Source organism: Eptatretus burgeri, chromosome 2, assembly GCF_056783735.1.
Source record: "Eptatretus burgeri isolate ZD-2024b chromosome 2, Ebu_testis_v1, whole genome shotgun sequence".
NCBI lineage: Eukaryota > Metazoa > Chordata > Myxini > Myxiniformes > Myxinidae > Eptatretus > Eptatretus burgeri.
The window spans coordinates 39,925,868-39,948,439 of record NC_140962.1 but is presented as its reverse complement, the minus strand read 5'-3'; the positions used below and the strand labels follow the sequence as shown (position 1 = coordinate 39,948,439).

At 41.5% G+C, this 22,572-nt stretch overlaps 1 protein-coding gene across 6 annotated transcripts in view; it reads right to left on the bottom strand.

Annotated features, from left to right (window-relative positions):
• Positions 1-2,726: 2,726 nt before the first annotated feature.
• Positions 2,727-22,572, bottom strand: part of GLB1 (galactosidase beta 1) — a 65,148-nt gene continuing 45,302 nt past the window's right edge. For all 6 annotated transcript variants that reach the window (XM_085868301.1, XM_085868329.1, XM_085868310.1 and 3 more), the window contains 7 exons: positions 21,027-21,139; positions 20,525-20,599; positions 20,294-20,380; positions 17,375-17,488; positions 7,271-7,402; positions 4,932-5,159; positions 2,727-3,258 (listed from right to left, as the gene is read on the bottom strand). In XM_085868301.1, the coding sequence (XP_085724427.1) occupies positions 3,040-3,258; positions 4,932-5,159; positions 7,271-7,402; positions 17,375-17,488; positions 20,294-20,380; positions 20,525-20,599; positions 21,027-21,139 (968 nt within the window). In that variant the 3' untranslated portion in view covers positions 2,727-3,039. The remainder of the gene's footprint in view (positions 3,259-4,931; positions 5,160-7,270; positions 7,403-17,374; positions 17,489-20,293; positions 20,381-20,524; positions 20,600-21,026; positions 21,140-22,572) is intronic.

Below are 22,572 nucleotides of genomic sequence, written 5' to 3'. Positions count from 1 at the left end.
CTCAAAAACGTATTGGCCCAGATATGTTCTCATGGAACAGGCACTACGTGCGGAGGTATGTGCTCCACTGAGTGCCCTTCTAGTTATTCAATTGATTTCAGAATGGGATAAAAATAAATTCAATTCAAATCAAATGGAAGACCAAATTGGTACAGTCCTGCATTGGAGTCATCAGAAAGAACCCAAAGAAGCAAAAAGAAAATATGAAGTCATCAGGAGGAACCTGGATAGGATTCGCATTTCAGCTGCTACTCCTCTACCTTCAAACCCATTGCAGGCACAGCCAAATGAGCCTTATTGAAAAGAAATAACAAAAAAAATCAAATAGAACCCAGATTAAAAAAAAAAATTCTGGCTGCTGGACCATGTGTCCGATCAAGTTGAAATTTAAACCATGTATTCCCCATCACTGCTAGATCATAAATGTGAAGTTTCACGTCGATCGGTGAAGCTGTTCTTTTCAGATGAAGATTGAGAAAACATTATTTAATATTTTTCTTCAATCCAATATGGTTACCAAACCATGTGACCAATCAATTATTCCTTAACAAACGAATACACCCAAGACTTGGGGAACATTTGTATGAAGATTCCCCTCGACCTGTCCAGCTGTTCTGGAGAAGACTTTTTGAATAGGTTTTGCAGTAAATCCAATATGGCTGCCAAACCATGTGACTGATGATGTTTTCTGTGTGAACCAGTTGTTCCTCATGGATAGGCGGTCATAGGTGTAGTTTCGCCTCAATCTGTTTAGCCACTTTAGGGAAGATTTTTGAAGGTTCTTTTTGTTTTTGTTTTAATATGGCTGCCGAATCAGGTGACCGATGACGTCTTTAATTATTTTTGTTCTGTGGAACATTTTATCCCGGGATGACCCTCAAAAATTTTTCATACAGATTAGATGTAGCATTCTACATATGCAATTATGACGTCATAACGAAGACATGCTGTTATATCATTTATATCATACAAAACTAACCCTAACTAACATATAAATATATATGATATAAAGCTCTGTGCGTACAAACAAACAAACGGACCCAAACGCAATACCCTCTCCTACAGCGAGGGTAATAATCCATACAAAAATAATACGGTACCCTTCGGTAGCTAAATAAATAGCCAAATTATGGCACAGGAATAAATAAAAACAAGTATATCTATATCCCCCACGAGGGCCTTGACACAACACAGAGGACAATTTTATTTCTAGTTTATCTAACTATTGCTCCAAGCCTGGTTATACACAGCAAAGGAAAGGGAGATGGGAGGTTCAAAAGGACAAAGTAACTTCATGCAGGAGAAAGAATAATGCTAAAGAACTGAGATAATGGAGGGAGGACAGGGATGGGTGGGTGGTGGCAGAATCTGGCCTTGGTATTTGTGGGGCATGCAAGATGTGTAACTTGACATCCCCGCATGTGGATGGCCATGCATGCTGATCGAGAAGGGCCCTGACAAGCTAGTACGTTTCCGTAACCTCGATCTCTGATGATCCTTCGGAAGCCTCCACCCCATCCCATGCAAGTAACAATACTATACTGAGTCTCCATCACTTGACAAGGCAGATTGGTAATTAAGAGAGCATGTCAACATATATTTGAGGATTGAGAGAGCAGAGGAAGCTCTTGTTTAGCTCCCTCTGCTCTCTCAGCCCTCTGACACTCCCCAGCAAGTTCTGGAAGCACGTGTTCTTCTCGTAACTCACTCTTAGTTAAACTTCCAAAAGATAGGCTGACTGCTCAAATCAACTCTTGTTCCTCGCCTCTCCCGTACATGGAACCACCTTCCATAGGATGTGCTCTCCCACTCTTCTTCCCTCGATGGCTTCAAGAAGGGGGTGAATGGGGTAGCTTTCACTACCCCATCCTTATTAGCCCCATTAACCCTTCCTAACCTAACACTCTTACTTTCAGGTTGCAATGTTTCCTTCCTTCCATTCTCTTTCCTCTGTTTATCCCCTTGCCTGCATCCATAAGTTGCCCCGCTGCCCGACTGTCAGTTCATATCCTCCGTCACCTTGCTCTTCCAATTTAAAAAAAAGCCTCAATTTAAAAAAAAAAAAGTGAAATTAACGAGTCAAAATCGACGAAGAGTATTAACAATGTCCTCATAAACACAAATCAAAAATAACCGATAAAAGAGAAGGTTCTTCATAGAAAGGTGTTACCACAGATATGCAACTAATTTGTATCACCTTTAGAACAATATGGTTTTCATCATTTGGGAAGCTACTTATAACATGTTACAACATCACGAGAATGGTTCCATTCAAAGGAAACAAAGATTACTCAGACATGGAGGTTGAACGTGGCAGAATGGAATGTAGTGTTTTTGAGATATGTGAACCTGGGAGGGATATAAATAAATAAAAAAATAGCTCCGCAAAGCAGGCGTAACCCCTCAGCCCATGCATTGTAAAAGGAAGCAGTAATATCACGATGATGCAGTCAGTTAGAGCACGTTGGACGTCATATCGAAAATCAATCAGACTTCAAGATGGCTACCGTGGCGGCTAGTGAAAATCGCAGCGCACCCATTTTCGAAAGGAACCTTCCTCTACTCAACCCCAACATACCCTGCAAAAATGGATTTCATCGGACAAGGTGTTCTCCTCGAAATTGATGGAAACTAAGTTGACAGACGCCCGCCGGACAACGCCTGTGACGACAATACCCCTTTTTCAGCCCAATTCGGGCTGAGGGGTAAAAAGCAAAACAAAATAATTGCAATTGTAAGAAGATTCAGTTTAATGTCACAATCATGACATGTGGCAGTTTTGTTCGTACCTTGACAGTATTTTTAAAAGACCAATATTTATATCCCTTTGCCACATGACACAAATCATTCAACAAAACTGTTCATATTCAACAAATTTAAAGAACAACTGACAGATGCGCACAATTCCCACATAATCTTGAAAATACAAATTAATACAACTTAACGGGTAAAAATAACCCAAGATGTTCTTATGACGAGGCTGACATCACTAACACTTTCTGTGTGGCTACCAAGCAGGCAGTGGCCACCCAAATCATGTCAAACTGGGCCGTTGAGGATAGGGCGATCAACCAGCTCAACGCTGCAGTCTGTGCCCTGCTTCATTATTGTGGAGCACTTTGCCCCTTCGAGCTCCAGTAATGTGATGTTGTTGGCAACTTTGGTGGCCAGCAAGCTGGCAGGAACAAAGAGAGTCTCCTGTGGTCCCTTGACCGGCCAGTAGCGACCTAGATTAAAACCATTTAGCCAAACCTGGCCCTGTGGATCAAAAGCGGAGAACAAGAGGCACGTAAGTGTGAAAGAAGCCAGGAATCCATATTTGTATCACCGATTCTTTACAAGTGACTGTTCGGTGGTGTATTGTGTTAAGTGCATGGTTAATGCTTATACTGTATACCTATATGATTCAATACAGAACAAATTGCTTATTATGACAAGACTTTTCTGTCATGTTTGCGGAGGCGAGATGTTAATTGTAAAAGTTGAGAAGAGTGAAAAGGTGACAAGCAATAATATGGTAGCTCGACCAAGCTGTGGGGAAAGATCACGAGTGTTCGTGGGTTTTCTGGATGCTTCCGGATGGTGAACCATCTCACATTAACGAGCAATTTCTCGTGGCATCTGGATACAGAACCATCTGGTACCTACAAGTGTTCCTTGAGTGAGGGGCTTTCATGCATGTTCTTGAACCGAGTACAGAAATGGCAAAGTGGAGTGAGAAACAAGAGTTGGACGACTTTTCTTTGCTGTTTAGAGTGTCGCACATGTGTTTGAGTATTGCTTGTGTTTTATCTCCTGAATAAACACAAGTTTCATTAACACTCGTCTGCCGGTTGGATATCTATCTGTCAAGGAACCTTTGGTTTTACGACAATGAGATTAAACGTTTTAAATTCAAAGGCTGGTAAAGTACAGATGACACAGCAACAGTATGGAGAGGTATGTTTGGTGTTCCTATCTAGGCAAAAGGGTAATGAAACAGAGATCCCTGGTTCAAAACCAATTTGCTATGATTTGTCCATCATCTTCAAATGTCTTGGTAAACCGTTTAAAAGTACACATATATCTCCTACTGCCAACTAGCATATGATGTACATACATACTCCTCCATAAGCCTTACATCAATGTAGAAAAAAAAAAGCCTTCTCAAGCAATGTATACAAATAGTCACACAAGTGTTCGATGAATATAACCCTACTAATGTGAAACAAAGACCTATGTGTGTGTTACATATACATATCTATGGTCAGCAAGTTCTATCAGAAAGTGCGCAAGCACGCTCTATGTTGGGATGGTGCAGAAAAAATATCAGTCCCACCCGCGACATTCAAAATTAAAGTTGGAGTTGGACACAACTCTCTGGAGTTCGGGAAACACAACTCCCTCCGGGAGGGGGCGGGATAATAACTTGAAAGTATTCCACAAAAAGTTTGCAAAACTTCATTCCTTTGTAACGTAATAGGAATGGAACAGAGGGGTGGGCGGGACTACGCCTGTCAATCAGCCTGACATGGGCAGGGCCAATACATGGGGTGTGGTTAACCAAGAAATATTATCAGGAAGTCGGTGACAGAAAGTACACACTATTAAGAATGTTAGATCATCTATAAGGTATGTACAGTACCATTACAGTGTGTGTGTGTGTGTGTGTGTGTGTGTGTGTGTGTGTGTGTGTGTGTGTGTGTGTGTGTGTGTGTGTGTGTGTGTGTGTATGTATGTGTGTGTGTGTGTGTGTGTGTGTGTGTGTGTGTGTGTGTGTGTGTGTGTGTTCAATACAACTTTGTCTTTTCTCAGGACAACCATTATTCAACAACCAGTTTGCTGTCAGCAATTTCCCAGAGGTACCAAAAACCCAGCCTCCCCTCCCTCCTCCCTCTCTGTAAATCCATGATATTAAACTCATAATAATAATAATAATATTATATGCTCACCTTTGTCCAGCCGGTGAATTTGAGAAAGCTGTCCATCGGGAGATAAGGAATTTCTTCTGGAATTGTGAAACTTCCAAAGTAAAATGTCGGGCTGAATGTTGCACGAAAAGTGGTAATGTGTTTTTCAAGACCTATAAGACCGCTGGCCACAGCACTGTCCAAATCCAGAATGTACATGGTCCAGTTCTTTATTACGTTCATACCCAGAGTCAGATTGCTGGTGAGGCCCTGTTGTATGAAAAGAAGATTCAAACTCTCAAGACAGAGTACAGTATTCAGTTGGTAAAAGTAACAAAATAATATTCTGGAAATGGCTGGTGTCTGATAGTTGGTAAATAGGTTTAGGATGAAATGACATAGCATTGTAAGAGCAAAAATTTCGTTGCCTGAATCAATGTAATTATTTCAACATAAAATAATAATGAGCATTTAGCAATTTGTGAGCCTTGCCAAGGTATATAAATCACAGTAGATCTGAGTGATCTATATTAAAGTAGATCTGCATGTAAACAAAATAAATAATCTCTCATATAACAATACGCCTGTTCTGTTTTTTTTTGTCTCTCTGCCCATCTGTCTGATGATTTCCTCTTAAACTACTCAACCCGCTATTTTTACTGAAAATTCACGAGATGACGGAATATCGTTAGATTGTAAATTAAACGTGTTTTTGTTTACTTTTAACATTGTTCTTTTGTTCTTAATCAACGAGAACAGGAATGTTGTTAATGGGAAGAAACTGGAAAGCTATTGCGAATTTAATGTTCCGTTCTGTTCATTATTTACAACGCAGGCAGAGAATGGACAGAGAGTTGTAAGGGGTGGGGGGTTGAGGATTTGTGGGGGGAGTTGAGGAATTGAAAAAGCAAGGGGAGGGAAGGACAGAGTTGGGGTGGGAGAGAGCACATAGCGTTTGGAGTGGGGGGTTGAGGCTTTGAGGTGGGGTTTGAGGACTTGCAGGGGGGTGGAGTTTAGTACTTGAAGTCACATTTTATATTACGCAGGTCCCTGCTAGAAATAATAATAATAATTCTATTTATATAGCACCTTTTTGCCAGAGGATACAAAGTGCTGGGTACATACCATTAAGCTCTCCTGTCAGTATGTATGTGTGCATACATACATACATATATACAAATATGTAGTGGACAAAAAAAAAGGGACCGCGAGTCTTTGAGCCTCTCCTGAATCAGGAGCAACAGTCACTCAAACCCTCTGCAGACCCCTGAGACCCTGATTTTTTTTTCCAACTTAAAGAACTCTACAAGCTAAGTGCTTGGTTCCATCAGTGAAGGGTTCTGTTGGTTCTGTAATATTGCAGGGCGCATTTTCTGGCATGGATTAAGTGCAGTCATTTCCTTAGAATGCAAGGTCAATGCCAATCACTACTTTATGGTACGGAGTGATCATCTTCACCCCATGTTGAAGCATTTCTTTTCTGCTGGGAGGGTGTCTTCAAGGATGATAATGTCCCCATCCACAGAGCACACGTGGTCACCCAATGGTTTGATAAGCATGACACTGATATTATCCAAATGTCATGGCTTTCTCAGTCACCAGATCTCAGTCACCACCAGATTGAGCATTTATAGGATATTCTGGAACGACGCCGAGACAGTGTTTTCCACCTCCATCAAACAGGTGTAAGTTGATTGACTTTCTCGTGGAAGAATGGTGCCGCATCAATCCTGCAGAACTCCAAACTTTGGTGGACTCCATGCCACGGCACATCGAGGCCGTATTGACCGCACGTGGTGGCCCAATGCCATATTAAATGACTTTACATTGGTGTTTCCATTATTTTATTCACTATCTGAACAACAATACATGCATATATTTATACACTCTAGAAGTAGAAGTATTTCAACTGACAAACTTTCTTGATTCTTGTAAATTTGTCCCAGAAGTGCATTTTAAACACGAAACATCATGACGGTCCAGACTTGTTTACTTTTATTCATCGTTTGAGTTATATTCACAGTTAAGGGTAACTTCCAATACTTAAATGTTTGTCACTAATAAGTAGTTCATATGAATAAGTAAACGACTTGAAAAATTAGGTCAAGTTCTATACTGACATAGTGGGAATTCAAGAAAATGTAAGAAAACTTTGGCCTACTTAGGTTACTTACCAACTATTGGAATTGGGTCAAAATTAAATTGGTTAGTCAGAATTTCAGAAATATGCATCAGTTTAATTAAAGATAATTAGTTCCTTTATTTGTGCACCTCAAACTGCAGAAAGAAAAACTCTAAAGCAGGCCCTTCAAGATGATGATGAACAGGCTGAATAAATTTGTTTCTTTACAAACATTTTGCAACACGGCATAGGAGCAAACCTTGAAATCGTTGAGGTGATTTCCATAATTGATGCGTCCCATGTTCTCAACCAGCAGGTCGAGCCGGGTGTCAAGGGGTCCACTCACTTTCAGTGTACCAGACGAGTAACGTTCCAGTATTCCTTGAGTCACCTAGTGATGATAATAACCCTTCATCAGGAAAACAATGTTATCTTACAGAGTCCTGCATTATTTAAAATTGCAATATGAAGCAAAATGTTAAGAATGGAAAAAAAAAAGGCATTTCAATGTCCATCATTATGGATCTCACATCCAGGAAGTTATAAAGCTGGGAAATGCAAGCTGAAAAAAAGTCAGGAATTGAAGCCATTATTATCCTGCACAAGAGTGTGTATGTGTATGTGTATGTGTATGTGTATGTGTATGTGTATGTGTATGTGTATGTGTGTGTGTGTGTGTGTGTGTGTGTGTGTGTGTGTGTGTGTGTGTGTGTGTGTGTGTGTGTGTGTGTGTGTGTGTGTGTGTGTGTGTGTGTGGTGTGTTTTTTGGCCATTAATTAAGTGAACGACGTGAAATTTTTCATTCGTGAAAATATAAAGCTGGATTGCAATTGCTATGTGTACATACCATTCCCATTATTTTTTTGAAGATATCGGCTCATGGACGAATGAAGTGACAGTGGGTAAAAAAGCAACAAACTTAAAGTGAGGGAATGGACCACAGTTGCGTTGTTGAACAGAATATTGTAACGTGTCCGGGTCTGGATGGACCACGGTCACGCCGGTCGGTCACTTTTGCCACCAAGAATAACCAACGACCTGAATGGCTGAATTTGGAACGGAACTGTGAATGGTCATGTGACCCTCAGTCATGACTCCAGTTTTGAAGAAACTTTCTTTGGACAAGGAAGAATTAAATAACCATAGGCCTGTCTCAAAAACGCTATTTCTCAGCAAATTAATTGAAAAGGCTGCATCAGAACAGGTATCTGATTTTGTCATTCAAAATCAACTCCTTGATCCTCGGCATTCTGCATACAGAGTAGCACATAGCGCTGAGACAACGCGAGTTTCAGTACAGAACTACATACTTTGCACCAATGATAATCAACAGGTAGTGTTCCTAATGATGCTCGATCTGTCCTTCGCTTTTGATACGTTGGATCATGCTATTCTCACACACAGGCGTTCTGAAGACTTTGGTTTCTGTGATAAATTCTTTTCTTGGTTCCACTCATACCTCACTCACAGATCTAGCAGGGTCCATATTGCTATATGGCTGGTCCGTATGGTCCATAAAGATAACACCCCTGTACACTAATTGGGGTTATGCTGATCTGATGTAGCAAGTCTAGAGTCTGGATGTAATCAGCCCAGAACTGTAGGAGGAGTAGTGCGACAAACAAATACACAAGCAAACACCGGTCTGTGAATTATAGTCAGGATTCCTGCATTATATCGTCATCAACCTGTTGATTCCTTTTAAACATCAGTACACCCACTCCCGATGGAGTGGAAAGAAGGGTCATGTTATTAACCTCGATGGGGTATATAGATTACAGTAGATCTAGGCTCAGATCTGTTAATCTATGAGAGATGTGCTAAGCAGAGAATGCCTCAATAACGTTGGGTCCCCTCCCAGCAGTAGCGACTGTTTAAAAAAGTAATCACACGTGTTTGTGGTTTATAATATTTTTTACTTCTGGTAGGTGTGCCTGGCAAAATTCCACGACAAGCTATTTATACACATTCACACGGTGTTTGTCCAAGGATGAAAAACCCCTTGGGGAGAGGGGATATTATTCATATTAATATTGTTTTGTCATAACATTAATATTATGCTATGACCATTCCTGCTGTTATTACACTCACCAGAGGAGAGGATATTGCATTTGGGTCCGTTTGTTTGTCTGTCTGTCTGTCTGTCTGTCTATTTGTTTGTCTGCACAGAACACGAGTGTTTTTCTCTACAACCGCTTGTCAGATTGAGACGAAATTTTCACCATCGAGGCGACAACTCATGGAGAATGTTTTAATGATAATTATGACGGCATAGGTCACGAAATGTGGCCCGTGTTGGAAAAAAAGGGGAAAATTGTACCTCTGTATCTCTGAAACCACACTAAGGAAAAAACTGAAACTTGGCACATAGCAAGTACTCCTCATGAGGAATAAGTGTGATTTTTAATGATGTCAAAGGTGCCTTCGATATGACGTCATACTTGCATACATAGAACGCTACATCCAATATGTATGAAAATTATTGAGGATCATCTAGGGATAAATTAGTCCACAGAAAGAAAAAAAAACTTGATGTCATTGGTCATGTGGTTCGACAGCCATATTGTTTAAAAAAACAACAAATAAAAACCCTTCAAAAATCTTCTCTGAAACGGTTGAACAGATCGAGGCGAAACTTTACACAAATGACTGTCTATCCATGAGGAACAAAACGTTCACACATATGATGTCATATGTCACATAGTTTGGCAGCCATATTAGATTTACCCGAAAACCTATAAAAAATCTTCTTCTCCAGATGGCTGGACATATCGAGGGGAAACTTCACACAAATGTTCCCCAAGCCTTGGGGATACCAGGGTACTCACGAATAATTAATAGGTCACATGGTCTGGCCACCATATTGGATTGAGCAGAAATCTTAAAGAAAATTATTTCTCTTGAACCGCTTCATCGATCGACATGAACCTTCAAAATTATTATCTAGTAGTGATGGGGAATATATTTTAAATCTCAACTTGATTGAACGCATGGTCTGGCAGCCAGAATATATTGTTACGGCTGTGGAAATTCGCAATACACCATAAAGGGTCCTTAGATCTGTTATGACGATAAGTGTATGTGTAGTTAGATTTCCCCACCGTTGTTTAGAGGGAATTTCCATGTTCACAGGGCTGCGATCCTTTGAGTTAGCCGTTTTTCTTTTTGCTGTCGTTATTTTGGACCAATCATCCGCCAACAACCAAATCGCCACCACCAACAACGCCCCCAAACAACTACACCGAAACACCACCACCTTCGCCTCTTTACCTCCACAACTCCACCCCGCAAACATCGCTTCACCGCCATTCTCAAACGACGCCCGCCAACAACCAAACTCCCACCACACGTCGTGCCATGGGCTGTGAATGCGTTCCTTTCGCCTCAAAAAGCGGATCAGGAATGCTTCACGCCCCCTTTTCATCCGCCCAATGGCTGAGCATCGGGTGGTGTGGCCCCGCCTCCGAACCCGCTGTGATCCAGAAATTTATATAGACGCCCCTCCCTTGGCCTATATAAGCGCGAGCACGGTGCAGCTCGCGGAAGCGAAAGGTGCAGTACGTCGGCAGAAAGTCAAGAACCAAGTGGGAGCAGTGGAGTGGCAGCGGCGGAGTGTCGGCAGAAGAAGTCAAGTCTGCAGTGTCGGCGGGGCAGTCGAGTCGGGAGACGGAGCTCAAAGCAGACGGGAAAGGCAGACAGGGAGCGCCGGAGAGAGCTCGCCGACCACGCCAGAGGCACGAAGCCAGGCGCAGCTACGCTGACATTGCGGCTTGCCCGCCATCGCGCCACGAGGGCACAGGTAAGACCCTTTGGTCTCGTGGACCTGGCCGCTCCTCCAGGTTCCACGTGCATTAGGCCCACGGGCCCAGTCTGACTCCCTTGCCTTTGAGGGGTCTTTTCTTGTGTTTTCTTTGAATGCGTGTTGTGGCGCCGTGTCTTGTAAAGTAGAAACTGTTTAAGTGCATGTAAATAAACATTGCTTTATTCGGTTGTAACTCTTGCTTGTAAATTGCATTCTTACTGTATGGCTGTGAATACGTGCTTGCCTTGTCTGAGTGTGGAATAAATGTACTTGTCGAACTGTTTCCCGTTTCGTTGCGTCCTTTCCTTTGTTTGAAAGTTCCATCTTGCATCACGGAATGAATTGGTAGAGGGGTGTAAGCACCCGGTAAATAACACTGAAGAAAAATTTTTTACTGGAGATGTGTAAAGTGATCTAGACTAATTTGGGTACGCTGATTTCAAAAATCATAACCGTTTTGCTGTATCACGTCAGGATTTTCAGTAACAGAAATATTCCCATTGCCTAGAAGTCAGGATTTCAATGAAATTTACAAAAATTCATTTATTCATTTATTTCATCATGAATGCTTCAAAATTATAGAAATTACAGAAAAACTCCACTAGAATGTAATTAAAAATGCTTTAGGCATTTGGCTTTGCGTTTGTGCTGCTCTGTGTCAGTTTCACGATGCAGGAACCAGCAGAAATCGCCCATCATGTTCGGGTTGTGCCGCCCTTCGTAACGCGTCTCCATGAGTGAAATCTCTTGGTGGAATCGCTCGCCGTGCTAGTCCGAGACTGCTCCCAAGTTGTCAGGGAAGAAGTTCAGGTGCTGGTGTAGGAAATGGATTTTCAGGGACATCCTGGAGCCAAGTTTCCTGAAGGACTCCAGCAGCTGCTGCACTATTTCTTCATAGTTGTCCGCGCGCTCGTTCCCCAAGAAGTTGTCCGTCACAGCTTTGAAGCTCCTCCACGCTGCCAGCTCTTTGGGGTTTAGAGTTGTCGGAAAAGTTTCGTCCTTCATAATCTGTCGGATTTGCGGTCCAACAAAGGCACCAGCCTTGATCTTGGCCTCCGACAAGGTGTTGCCAAACTTTTTCCTTGAGGTATAAAAACCCACGCCCATTCAGATCCATTGCCCATACAAAACTTTTCATCAAGCCGAGCTTTATGTGGAGTGGTGGAAGGAAAACCTTGGCTGGGTCGACAAGGGCGACATGCTTCACGTTGTGTCGACCAGGTACATGCTCTTTTCGCTCTTCCCAATCTTTCTTCGTCCAGTGATTCTTGTCGTCTCTGCTATCCCAGAGACAAAGGAAACACATGTATTTCGATGTAGCCTGACTGCAGCCTAACAACAGCGCCACCACTTTCAAGTCTCCGCAGATGTGCCAGTTGAAGTCATTGTACTTGATGGAATCAAGCAGCTGCCGCATAGTCTCATAGGTCTCTGTCATGCTGAACGCGTGAGCCAGTGGGACTGATGGTTTCTCGTTGCCATTGTGGAGCAAAACAGCCTTCAAGCTGTTCTTCCCCGAGTCGATGAAGAGGCGCCAGTCTGCAGGATCGTGATCACACCCAAGTTCTTTCAACAGACCGTTGATGTCACTGCAGAATGTCATCGTGTCTTCCATCTCAAAGAACTCAGCCATGTCTCTGTGATGTGCTCTGAACAAGGATATCTTGGTGTTAGGTTCAAGTAGATTCCACTGCTGCAGCCTTGATCCAAGCAGCTCTGCCTTCACCTTTGACAGCGAGAGATCTCTTACAAGATCATTTAAGTCTCCCTGGTTCAGAAGGTGTGATTCTTGAGTGTCGGGTTCAAAAGGTTCATCATCACCATCCTCTTCACCACTGCTTACAGCTATGTTCTGATCAGCTGGAGGTGTTGGAGGCAGGGTTCTCGTCATCATGAGGCACAGGTTTACGAGCAGAGACGCAGTCAGCGTACTTGATGTGACCTTTATTCTTCTTGTTGAAGCCGGCGATGCTTGTGCAGCAGAAATAACAATCATCATGATGATTCTGCGGCTCACGCCATATCATGGGCACCGCAAATGGCATGCTCGCGCGCTTGCCCACCAACCACTGAGTCAAGGTTGTGTGACAGCTTGTGCAGCAGATGTGTGGTGCCCAGCTCTGTTCTTGGTCCCCCACCTTACACCCGAAGTAGTATAGTGAAAGTAGGCGGCCTTCATTTTCACTGCTGTAGATATACTTCGCTGTTGATCTTTTTTGGTATACCGACCACAGACATAACAGAAGTTGTCAGGTTGATTGGTACAGGAACGCCTACTCATCTTTATCTGAAAGAAAGAAATATAACACAAGTTAACAACAATTGTACGAAATAGACATGTTAAAGACATATGTAAATTTCATTGAAATCCTGACTTCTAGGCAATGGGAATATTTCTGTTCCTGAAAATCCTGACGTGATACAGCAAAACGGTTATGATTTTTGAAATCAGCGTACCCAAATTAGTCTTAATCACTTTACACATCTCCAGTAAAAAAAATTTTTTGAAATTTGTTGTTCAGTGTAATCACGTCCGTCGGGGCCGGCGAAAACACCGCTCGGTTATCACTGAAGCACAGAATGGACCGCTTAAGCGGTTCGTGTCCTAGGCCGGCCAGCGGCGAGGTACGATCGCCCGGTTAACTACCCGTGTAGGTAATTAGGTAGGTCGAGTTTGGCGAACAACCCTATCCTGTGCGGGTGGCCGATTGGCTTGATTGTGGTGTGGTCGAAAGACCCACCAGTGACTAGCTCCTGGCGGGAGTTCCACGGAGGGTCACGACTGAATTGTCCGTTCCGGTGGGCGACGCGGTCGCGATTTGAGTTACGTGGCCGATCGCATGCCGGGCGGACCGAAATTCGTAACAATATCTATTTTTTTTTTTTTTTTGAATAAGGCTCATTTGGGTGTGCCTGGATGGGTCTGGGGGTGGAGGAGTAGAAGCTGAAATGTGTATCCTATCCAGGTTCCTCCTGATGACTCCATCTTTGCCATTTGCTTGTTTGGGTTCCTTCTGATGACTCCAATGCAGGACTGTACCTATTTGGTCTTTCATTTGATTTTAATTAAATTTATTTTAATCCAATTCTAAATTCAATTGAATAATAATATATGCCATAGGTCAGGGTCAAGTGTCCGATCAAAGTGGGGTTGCATCAAAGCAGGAAATATTGGTTGGTACCTGGTCATCATTGCCAGCAATTATAAAGTGGCAGTTCTAGTTATGTCTATTATTAATTGCATAACACACCAGTACATAAACACCACGCAAAACTACTCAAACACCAGAAAAACAAGTCCTGGCAAGGGTCCAGAATCTCCGATTGCTCTTTTCCTTGTTACCCTCGCTAGAGGAGAGAGTATTTCTTTTTGGGTCCGTTTATTTCATTGTCTGTTTGTTTGTCAGCACAGAACTTTTGTGTTTTTCTCTGCAACCGCTTGTCGGATTGACCCAAAATTTTCACCATAGGAGTGCCTACTCATGTAGAATGTTATAATGATAAGTACAAGAAGCACCCGCTCCCTACGGGAGCCATCACGGGGGTCATGTTATTATATATTTATGCCTATTTTACTCCAAGGGGTCCCCAGGGTTAAAACACCCCAAAAATGGTTGCGATCGGTTCAGCCGTTTTTGCAGTACCTGGGAACAGACAGATGGACAGACGGTGAATTACAGTAAAATATGACTATGACGTCATATGTCACGTGGTGTGGCAGCCATGTTGATAAAACGAAAAACTTTGGACCTCTGTATCTCCGAAACCCCATCAATGAAAAAAATTGAAATTTGGCACATGGCAAGTCGTCCTCATTGGGAATAATTGTGATTTTTAAAAATGATGTCATAGGTGCCCTCTTTATGATGTCATAATTGTATACATAGAATGCTACACCAATCAGTATGAAAATTTTTGAGGGTCATCTCGGGATAAATTGGTCCACAGACAAGAAATTGATGACATCATCGGTCACGTGATTCAGCAGCCATATTGTTTTATATTTTTTAAAACCTTAAAAAATCTTCTACTCTGAAACAGCCCAACAGATCAAGGTGAAACGTTGCATGTATGACCGCCTTTCCATGAGGAACAAAACGTTCACACCTATGGCATCATAGGTCACATGGTTTAACAGCTTTCTTGGATTCACCCTGAACTCTATAAAAAAAAATCTTCTTCTCCAGAATGACTGGACAGATCGAAGGGAGACCTCACAGAAATGTTCTCCAAGCCTTGGTGATACCAGGGTATTCACGAATAATTGATGTCATATGGTCTGACAGCCATACTGGATTGAGCAAAACTCTTTAAAAAATTCTCTCTTGAACTGCTTCATCGATCGATGTGAAACTCATAATTATGTGAAAGTAGCGAAAGGAAATATACATTTTAAATTTCAACCTGATTGGACGCATGGTCTGGCAGCCAGAATTTATTTATTTATTTTGATCTGGGTTCTTTTTGATTTTTCTGTTTTTTGGGGGAATAAGGCTCATTTGGCTATGCCTTGATGGGTTTGAGGGGAGAGGAGTAGTAGCTGAAATGTGATTCCTATCCAGGTTCCTCCTGATTACTTCATCTTTGCTTTTTGCTTCTTTGGGTTCCTTCTGATGACTCAAATGCAGGACTGTACCTATTTGGTCTTCCATTTGATTAAAATTGAATTCATTTTAATCCAATTCTGAATTCAAATGAATAATAAAAAACGTCATGGATCAGGGTCAGGTGTCCGATCAACACGGGGTTGCATCAAAGCGGGAGATCTTCCTACCCGGTCATCACTGCCAGCAGTTATAAAGTGGTAGTTCTAGTTATGTCTATGATTAATTACATAACACACCAGTACACAAACTCCACACAAAATACACTACACAAAATTACACAAACACCACACAAAACAAGTCCTGGTGAGGGTCTGCAATCTCTGATTGCTCTTTTTCTTGTTACATTTATTATTAGAAGCGGCCTTGGAAAAATGCCACTATTAGCTCTCTTATCACAGATATACACCTGAACACAGATTTCAGCCAAGGCAGAACACCTCCTTGTCGCTCAAATTAAGTCGCTACAACCTCCACCGTGTGACTCTTAATCCTGTAAAGTTTGGTTGAGATTGGATACATAAGAACCGAATGTATCGCCGTCAAAAAGACAGACAGACAGACACCAAATTGTGTATTTTAGTACGATTCCTTACATTTAAACCTATGAGCAGCCTGATTCCAACTGCCTTTCACTTCACAACATTTATTGTTGCACCACCTTTCACAAACAGAGCACTGAATCGAGTTTGCCTCCAACACCTTTGCCACACAGAGCACATGGCCACTTTCCACTTTTCTTTTTCCTTGCCACTAACCATAATCATGGTCTTACCCAGATTTACTTGTCCTTTATTCTCCATTGCCTCCTTCCATCTGTGAATCATCATCTTTGCTTGTTGCTCTGTTTTAGCTGTCAAGAGTAAATCATCTGGATATAATCATTCCTCAGGAAATCCTACTCAAACCTCTTTTGTGAGTTATTCAAACACAAGAATAAACCACAGTGGACTTAACACGGATCCCTGACATACACCAACCTCACATCTAAAGATTCCGGACATCCATTTTTAGTTCTCACTGCTGTTCTCCGACTTTGATACATTGACACTGCTACCCTTACAAGCACTTCTGTCAATCCCTGCTTCCGAAGTGCCCATTGAACAACTTTTCTTCGTAATATATCATATTCTTTTTCAAGATTGAACAAATACATGAAACAATTTGTAATGAAAATTACAACAATAATGTTGTAATTTACTATTGTAATTTACTAATGTAAATGAAAATTACTAACAATAATGAAAATTGCATCAGTTGTTGATCAGAAAAACACCGTTTCATAAACCCAAACTGGTTACCATTTATATTTATGACCTCCCTTAATCTCTCCTCAATCACCTTTTAAAAGACTTGTTCAATAATCTTTTTTAAGGCTTGGTCCATCAATTTTAACCCTCTATAAGATGAGGGCAGTAATGTATCTCCCTTCATGGTTGATTGTCATCAAAGGATTTATTTTAATCCATGGTCTTCCATTTAATTTGAATTTAATTTATTTAAATCCCATTCTGAATTCAATTGAATAATAATAAATGCCATGGAATATTTAATCGGTATACCTTATTGGTAGGTATAACAATGCTACCAAACCAATCTTCAGGGATCTTCCCCCAATTCTATATCATTCTGCAAAGGTTCATTTTCCATTTTACTCCCAGTTTTCCTGATGCTTCTATAATCTCAATAACAATTCCAGTTGGACAAGGTGATTTACCTTTCTTAATCTTCTTCATTGTAATTTTTGAAAAGGGGATCAAAGTGGGAAGTTCAAATAGCATCTAACTGAAAAAAAAATGTTCTGAAACAATCTCTGCAAATTCTATTCTTAAGGATTCATGAAAACATATGCATGTATGCATTTTTTATGAGGAATGATGAATATTATGACAAATGCAATTTGAAGTTACACCAATTCCTGAGAAGCAATGAGTGATAATGAAAATGCATCTCTTACCCCATTTACCATGACATAAGCACGGTCATGTATGCCATCAAAGGGAGAAGTGAGCAGTGTGCCGTTGGGATATGCATGAGGGAAGCGAGTACTATAAAGCAGAAAACCATGGCCCTGCATGGGAACACACATTTCTCAGGTAACTTGTGGCATCTCATTCATCCATGGCTGCAATTGTACGACAAAGTTTATCACAAAGAATGCACAAAATCCACTAAAATCAAGATAAAAGGAAATTATATTCTGACATTCCCTTGTGTACTTCAAACTTAAACAGTAATTAAACAAGTTAACAGCTCTACAGAGATTTAATCTATTTCCTAGTTAATAAGGTTTATCGGATTTCATATTCCTTACCCCGCCCACGTTAAACAAAAAGCGGGGTTAAGCAATTGGTTCATGGCTGTCCGTCCATCTGTCTTATCAGTTTATGATCGAAGAACAACTTGTTTAAATTGAATGTTATATTTTGAACATTAATCAGAAGACAAACCTGCCGTTTAGCAGTACTTTATCTCTGAATTTGTCCCGATCACACATGCGCAATGATGAGTGAGATAATATTTTTTACTCTGTTTGCCTCTCTGGCTGTCACACAAAATTGAAAATAATTCAAACAGAAAATTTACTGATTTTAAGGACGTCATGAAGGAAACGAACAACAGGCACAAAGAACTGCTAAATAAGGTGGTGTAAAAGAGGGTGCATCAACAGTGATAAACACCCGATTCAATGGTTTGTTTTGTTTCTTTATCGTCTTTGAAACTTATATTTTATTTCCATTCAATGATATATTTGAACACTGTAGAACACAAATTGCCTTGCGTGCACTTCTAAAAACCTTCAGTTTAGCAGTACATGTGTAAAATTGTATGCCGTCTCGACCAATCAAATGTGCCGCATGAGAGGGGGGAGGGGAGTGAGGAGGGATGTAGTAGTGAAGAGGGGTGTAGGAGTGAGGAGGGGTGGGGAAGCAAGGAGAGGTGGGGAAATCGAGGAGGGGTGGGGGAGCGAGGAGGGGTGGGGGAAGGTAAGACAGTGTGAGGTGAGAGGAAGGGAAGGCAGATGTGCGGTGGAGCATTAATAATTATGATTCATACTGTTTCATCAAAATGATTCTGCAAAGAATAACAGTGAAGAGGGAAACAAAATAATGTCTGAAATCCATTTTCTACGGTTATATCATAAACACAGCCCAGAGACAAACACCGCCCGGACATGTCCGGAGACAAAACCAGTCAAATGCATCTGGAGCCAAGCCGTTCGGACACAAACACTGCTTGGATACATCCAAAGACAAACTCCCGACCGGACATAAATACTGCCCGGATGAGTCCAGAGCAAAGCTGTCCAGAGACAAACACCACCGGCGCGTCTGGAGACAAACGCCGCCCGGACATGTCTGGAGACAAACACCGTCCGGACGCGTCCGGAGACAAACACCACCCGGACATGTCCGGAGACAAACTCCAATCCAGACGTATGCAGAGATAAGCTGTCCAGAGAAAAACTCCGGTCTGTACATAAACACCGCATGGACAGGTCTAGAGATAAGCTGCCCAGAGACAAACTCCCATCTGGACACTTCCAGAGATAAACTCCCATCTGGACATAAACACAGCCCGGACACATCCAAAGACAAACACTGCCCAGACAGGTGCAGAGATTATCTCCCATCTGGACATAAAAACCACCCGGATACATTCGGACACAAACACTGCCCAGACGCATCTGGAGCCAATCTGCCCAGAGACAAACTCCCGCTCAGACACGTCCAGAGACAAAATGCATACCATATATTTAAAGTTGAACAACCACGGAGATATCGCAACGTTTAATCGCTTGTGAAATAAACATTGCAGATAATTAATCCGCCATGTTGCCTGCTCGTCTGTGCACATGTTACATGGTACATTGTTCGTGGTCCGTGCAAACGTTATAACTTTAGTTTAAAACATCCGTTTTTCACCAGATTTGCTTTGATTCCCTGTAGAGCACCTCACGAAACCTCTGAAAATACAGACACAGATCTCGCAGACTCTATGCATAGGCAGTCCCTCTGGGGGACAGGGCGTGAGGTCTTGCAGTGAATGCATTAAATCATGCAGCTCAATGAAGCTCTTTAATTTTGGCACGTTCCTAAATTTTTTGTTCACTCAATATAATTCTATAAACAGTGTAAGTTTAATGCTTTGGAAATTTCACATTTTCTTATGTATATATTGAGGACGGAGCATAGCCTTACTTGCTTAAAGTAAATTGGAATATCGGCTTAGTTATAAGCCTCGTTATTTCTTTAAATTATCAGATTTCACTTCAGCTTCCGACACTTATTTAGTACGGACAATGTTCGATCCTCAAAACCAAAATAATATTTCAATGATATCCTTGAATTAGTCTGTGAGAATAGATCGTCGAAAATCGTATCGTGTAACGCATGAAATAGCTCCAAAACTCCTAATTTGAAAACTATAGTATTTACAAAAGTGATGTATACAGCGATTCATAGCTATGGTGAACAGGCATTTGATAATATGAGTGAGGAAAGTGAAAAAAAATTTTAGCATGAAGAAATCATTGCGGCCTGTTCCAAGTCAAGGCATGGTTGAGCAGGCCAAAAAACATGGTGGCTTCATACCCCAGCGAGGTTACCCAGGAAACACCTGAAGACTCCAAAGAGTGAGGTGGCTGAGGATGCGCCTGATAAAGGATATAATTAAATAAGGCCATTAACTCTCTTCAAAAGGGGTGTTTGAATTAATCCAAACACCCAGTTTTCACTCGTGCACTTCCTTGGAGTTCCCTTAGTATGCAAGCAAAGTTTCAGACTGCCAGGTTTTATGGTTTTGGAGTTATGGAGGAGACACACACACACAGCTATTTATTCGTATAGATAAAAGATATGACACAAATATCCACCTGATTCATTTGCTCAAAAGTGAGTGGGAATGGGCTGTGTCTGTAGTATGGAGACAGCACATCCAAGGCATCCAAGAGTGAAACTTTCTGCAGGAAGAGAGTAAAGATGAGCCAAGAGTCAAAGAAGAGAAGGTTTGATGGAATTTAAGCAGGAAGTAGTGATGTGGTGAGTAGAACAAACAGTTGGTGAGAGTGTTGGAGGGGAGGAAGCCAAAGTACAGTAAAAGATACCGTTTTCAGGATGACGTATCCATAGGCAAACTTTGGTGTTGCTGGGAGAATCGGTCCCTGGGGCAACTTCAAATACTGACAACAGAGAGACCAGCTTGTATAGTGATGTGGAAGGCCACTTGGTATTCATTTAACAACACGAGAATGTCTAAATGAAGCATATCCCTGAAGGACATCTAAAATGTCAGTTCAGAACCAATTCGCAAAGATCATCATTTGTGCAAGCCCATGAGGTCTTAGACTACTTTAAAGGTCACAGTTAAGATGGTGGTTGAGGTTAACATAATTTACCTGACAATGCAATCAAAGCTGAATGGGCTCTGCCATCAGGGATAATTCCTTTTGCCAAGGAAATGTGGATGCACGAGATAAATGGTTACTCAAAGTTATGATGCAAACTCCCAAGTTTCACAACAATAATTATGGTTAAAAAGGAAAATGATTACCCACTGCATTGTCATTTCCATCAATATTCCCTGCACAAACAAATACCACTCAAGACCTTGCCGATGGTCGATCGTAAAAGATGATATTTGTCAGTGGGGTCTCCGGCCTCAGAGAGAGGTGCATCATAATCATAGCTTGTTGGCTGCGGGGAAAACGGCTGGTTGGCACCTGGACAGGTCGAAAAGAAGTGTCAAAGAATATCAAAATGGTCCCAAGTTCTTTACAAGTGACTGTTAGGCAACGAATTGTGTTCAGTGTGGTGTTAACACTTGTATACCTGATTCAATATGGAATAAATTGTTTATTATATATGATTTTGTAATGTTTATTGAGAATAGACGCAAAGTGCGAAGGTGACAAGTGTTAATGTTGAAGTTAGATTTTACATCTCATGAAAAGATCACAACTATTCGGGGAATTTTCTCGTTGCTTCCTCATATGGTAATGCGCAGTTTCTGGCTCTGTCCGAATATATAACCATCTCATATTTACGAGTGGTTTGTGGAGGGAGGAGCTTTCGGGAATGTTTGCGAGCTGTCTATATCAGTTGGGCTAAGGGGGAGAGGGAGAGAAAAAGCCATTCATCATTTACTTTTCTGTGTACAGTGCTACGTCTGTGTGTTCGAGTATTGCATGTGTTTCATCTTTAGAACAGAAACAAGTCTGGACTATGCTTGACTGTCAGTTGAACATCAATCAATCAAAGAACCTTGTTTTTCTTGACTAAAACAGAAAATAATGTGTAAGTGGATACTTCACATAAACAAACAACCAAGCAAAGGAGTTTAATTTATAGCACATTTAATTATATAAAGTTTATGTCTACAGTACAGTAAGCCCTCAAATATCACGGGTTCTTAATATCGCGGATTTCGACCAATTGCGAGAGCAACGTAGTGTGTTCAGATTTCGTTATCGCGGGTTTCATTTTGGCCAATCACAGTTTTTGAGGTAAGATGAGTCATTGTTTGTGTCCCGTGCATGTACGATTATCTCCCATTAGGAGCCTTGTGTTTGTCGTGCATCGATTTTAGTTAGCCCAAACGTAAAGTGATGGACACAGTTAGTTGTGCCAAAAGACAAAGAAAGGTTATGATGTTTCATGAAAAGATGGAGTTGTTACATGGGTTGGCACGAGGTGACAATGCGGCATCTGTGGGCTGTCATTACGGGATCAGTGATTGTTAGTAGAACCTTCCCCATTGTATTCTTCTTCATTCATAAACCTTCATACCTCATTCCCAAACCTTCATTATCCTTCAAAACCTCATTCCAAAATCTTCATTTTCCAACTCCATATTTGAACCTCGTTCTCAAACCACACTTTCCGGCACCCATACTCGAACCCCCGTTCTCATGCCCTTATTTTCCGAGGGCTACCGCAACTCATCTATATATAATGGAGCAAGTGGATGTGATTATGTCTGTATGTACATATGTATTGTTACGGTTGTGGGGGTAGATGGAGGAATTTAATCGGAAAGTTAGGATTGAATAGAGTTGTTTGGTCCGTGCACATGTAGGAGATATCTCAATGTAATTAAGTAGGGAAATTGTGAGCTTCAGTGTTCCATGTCACCACATGGGGTTGGTGCAGTGTC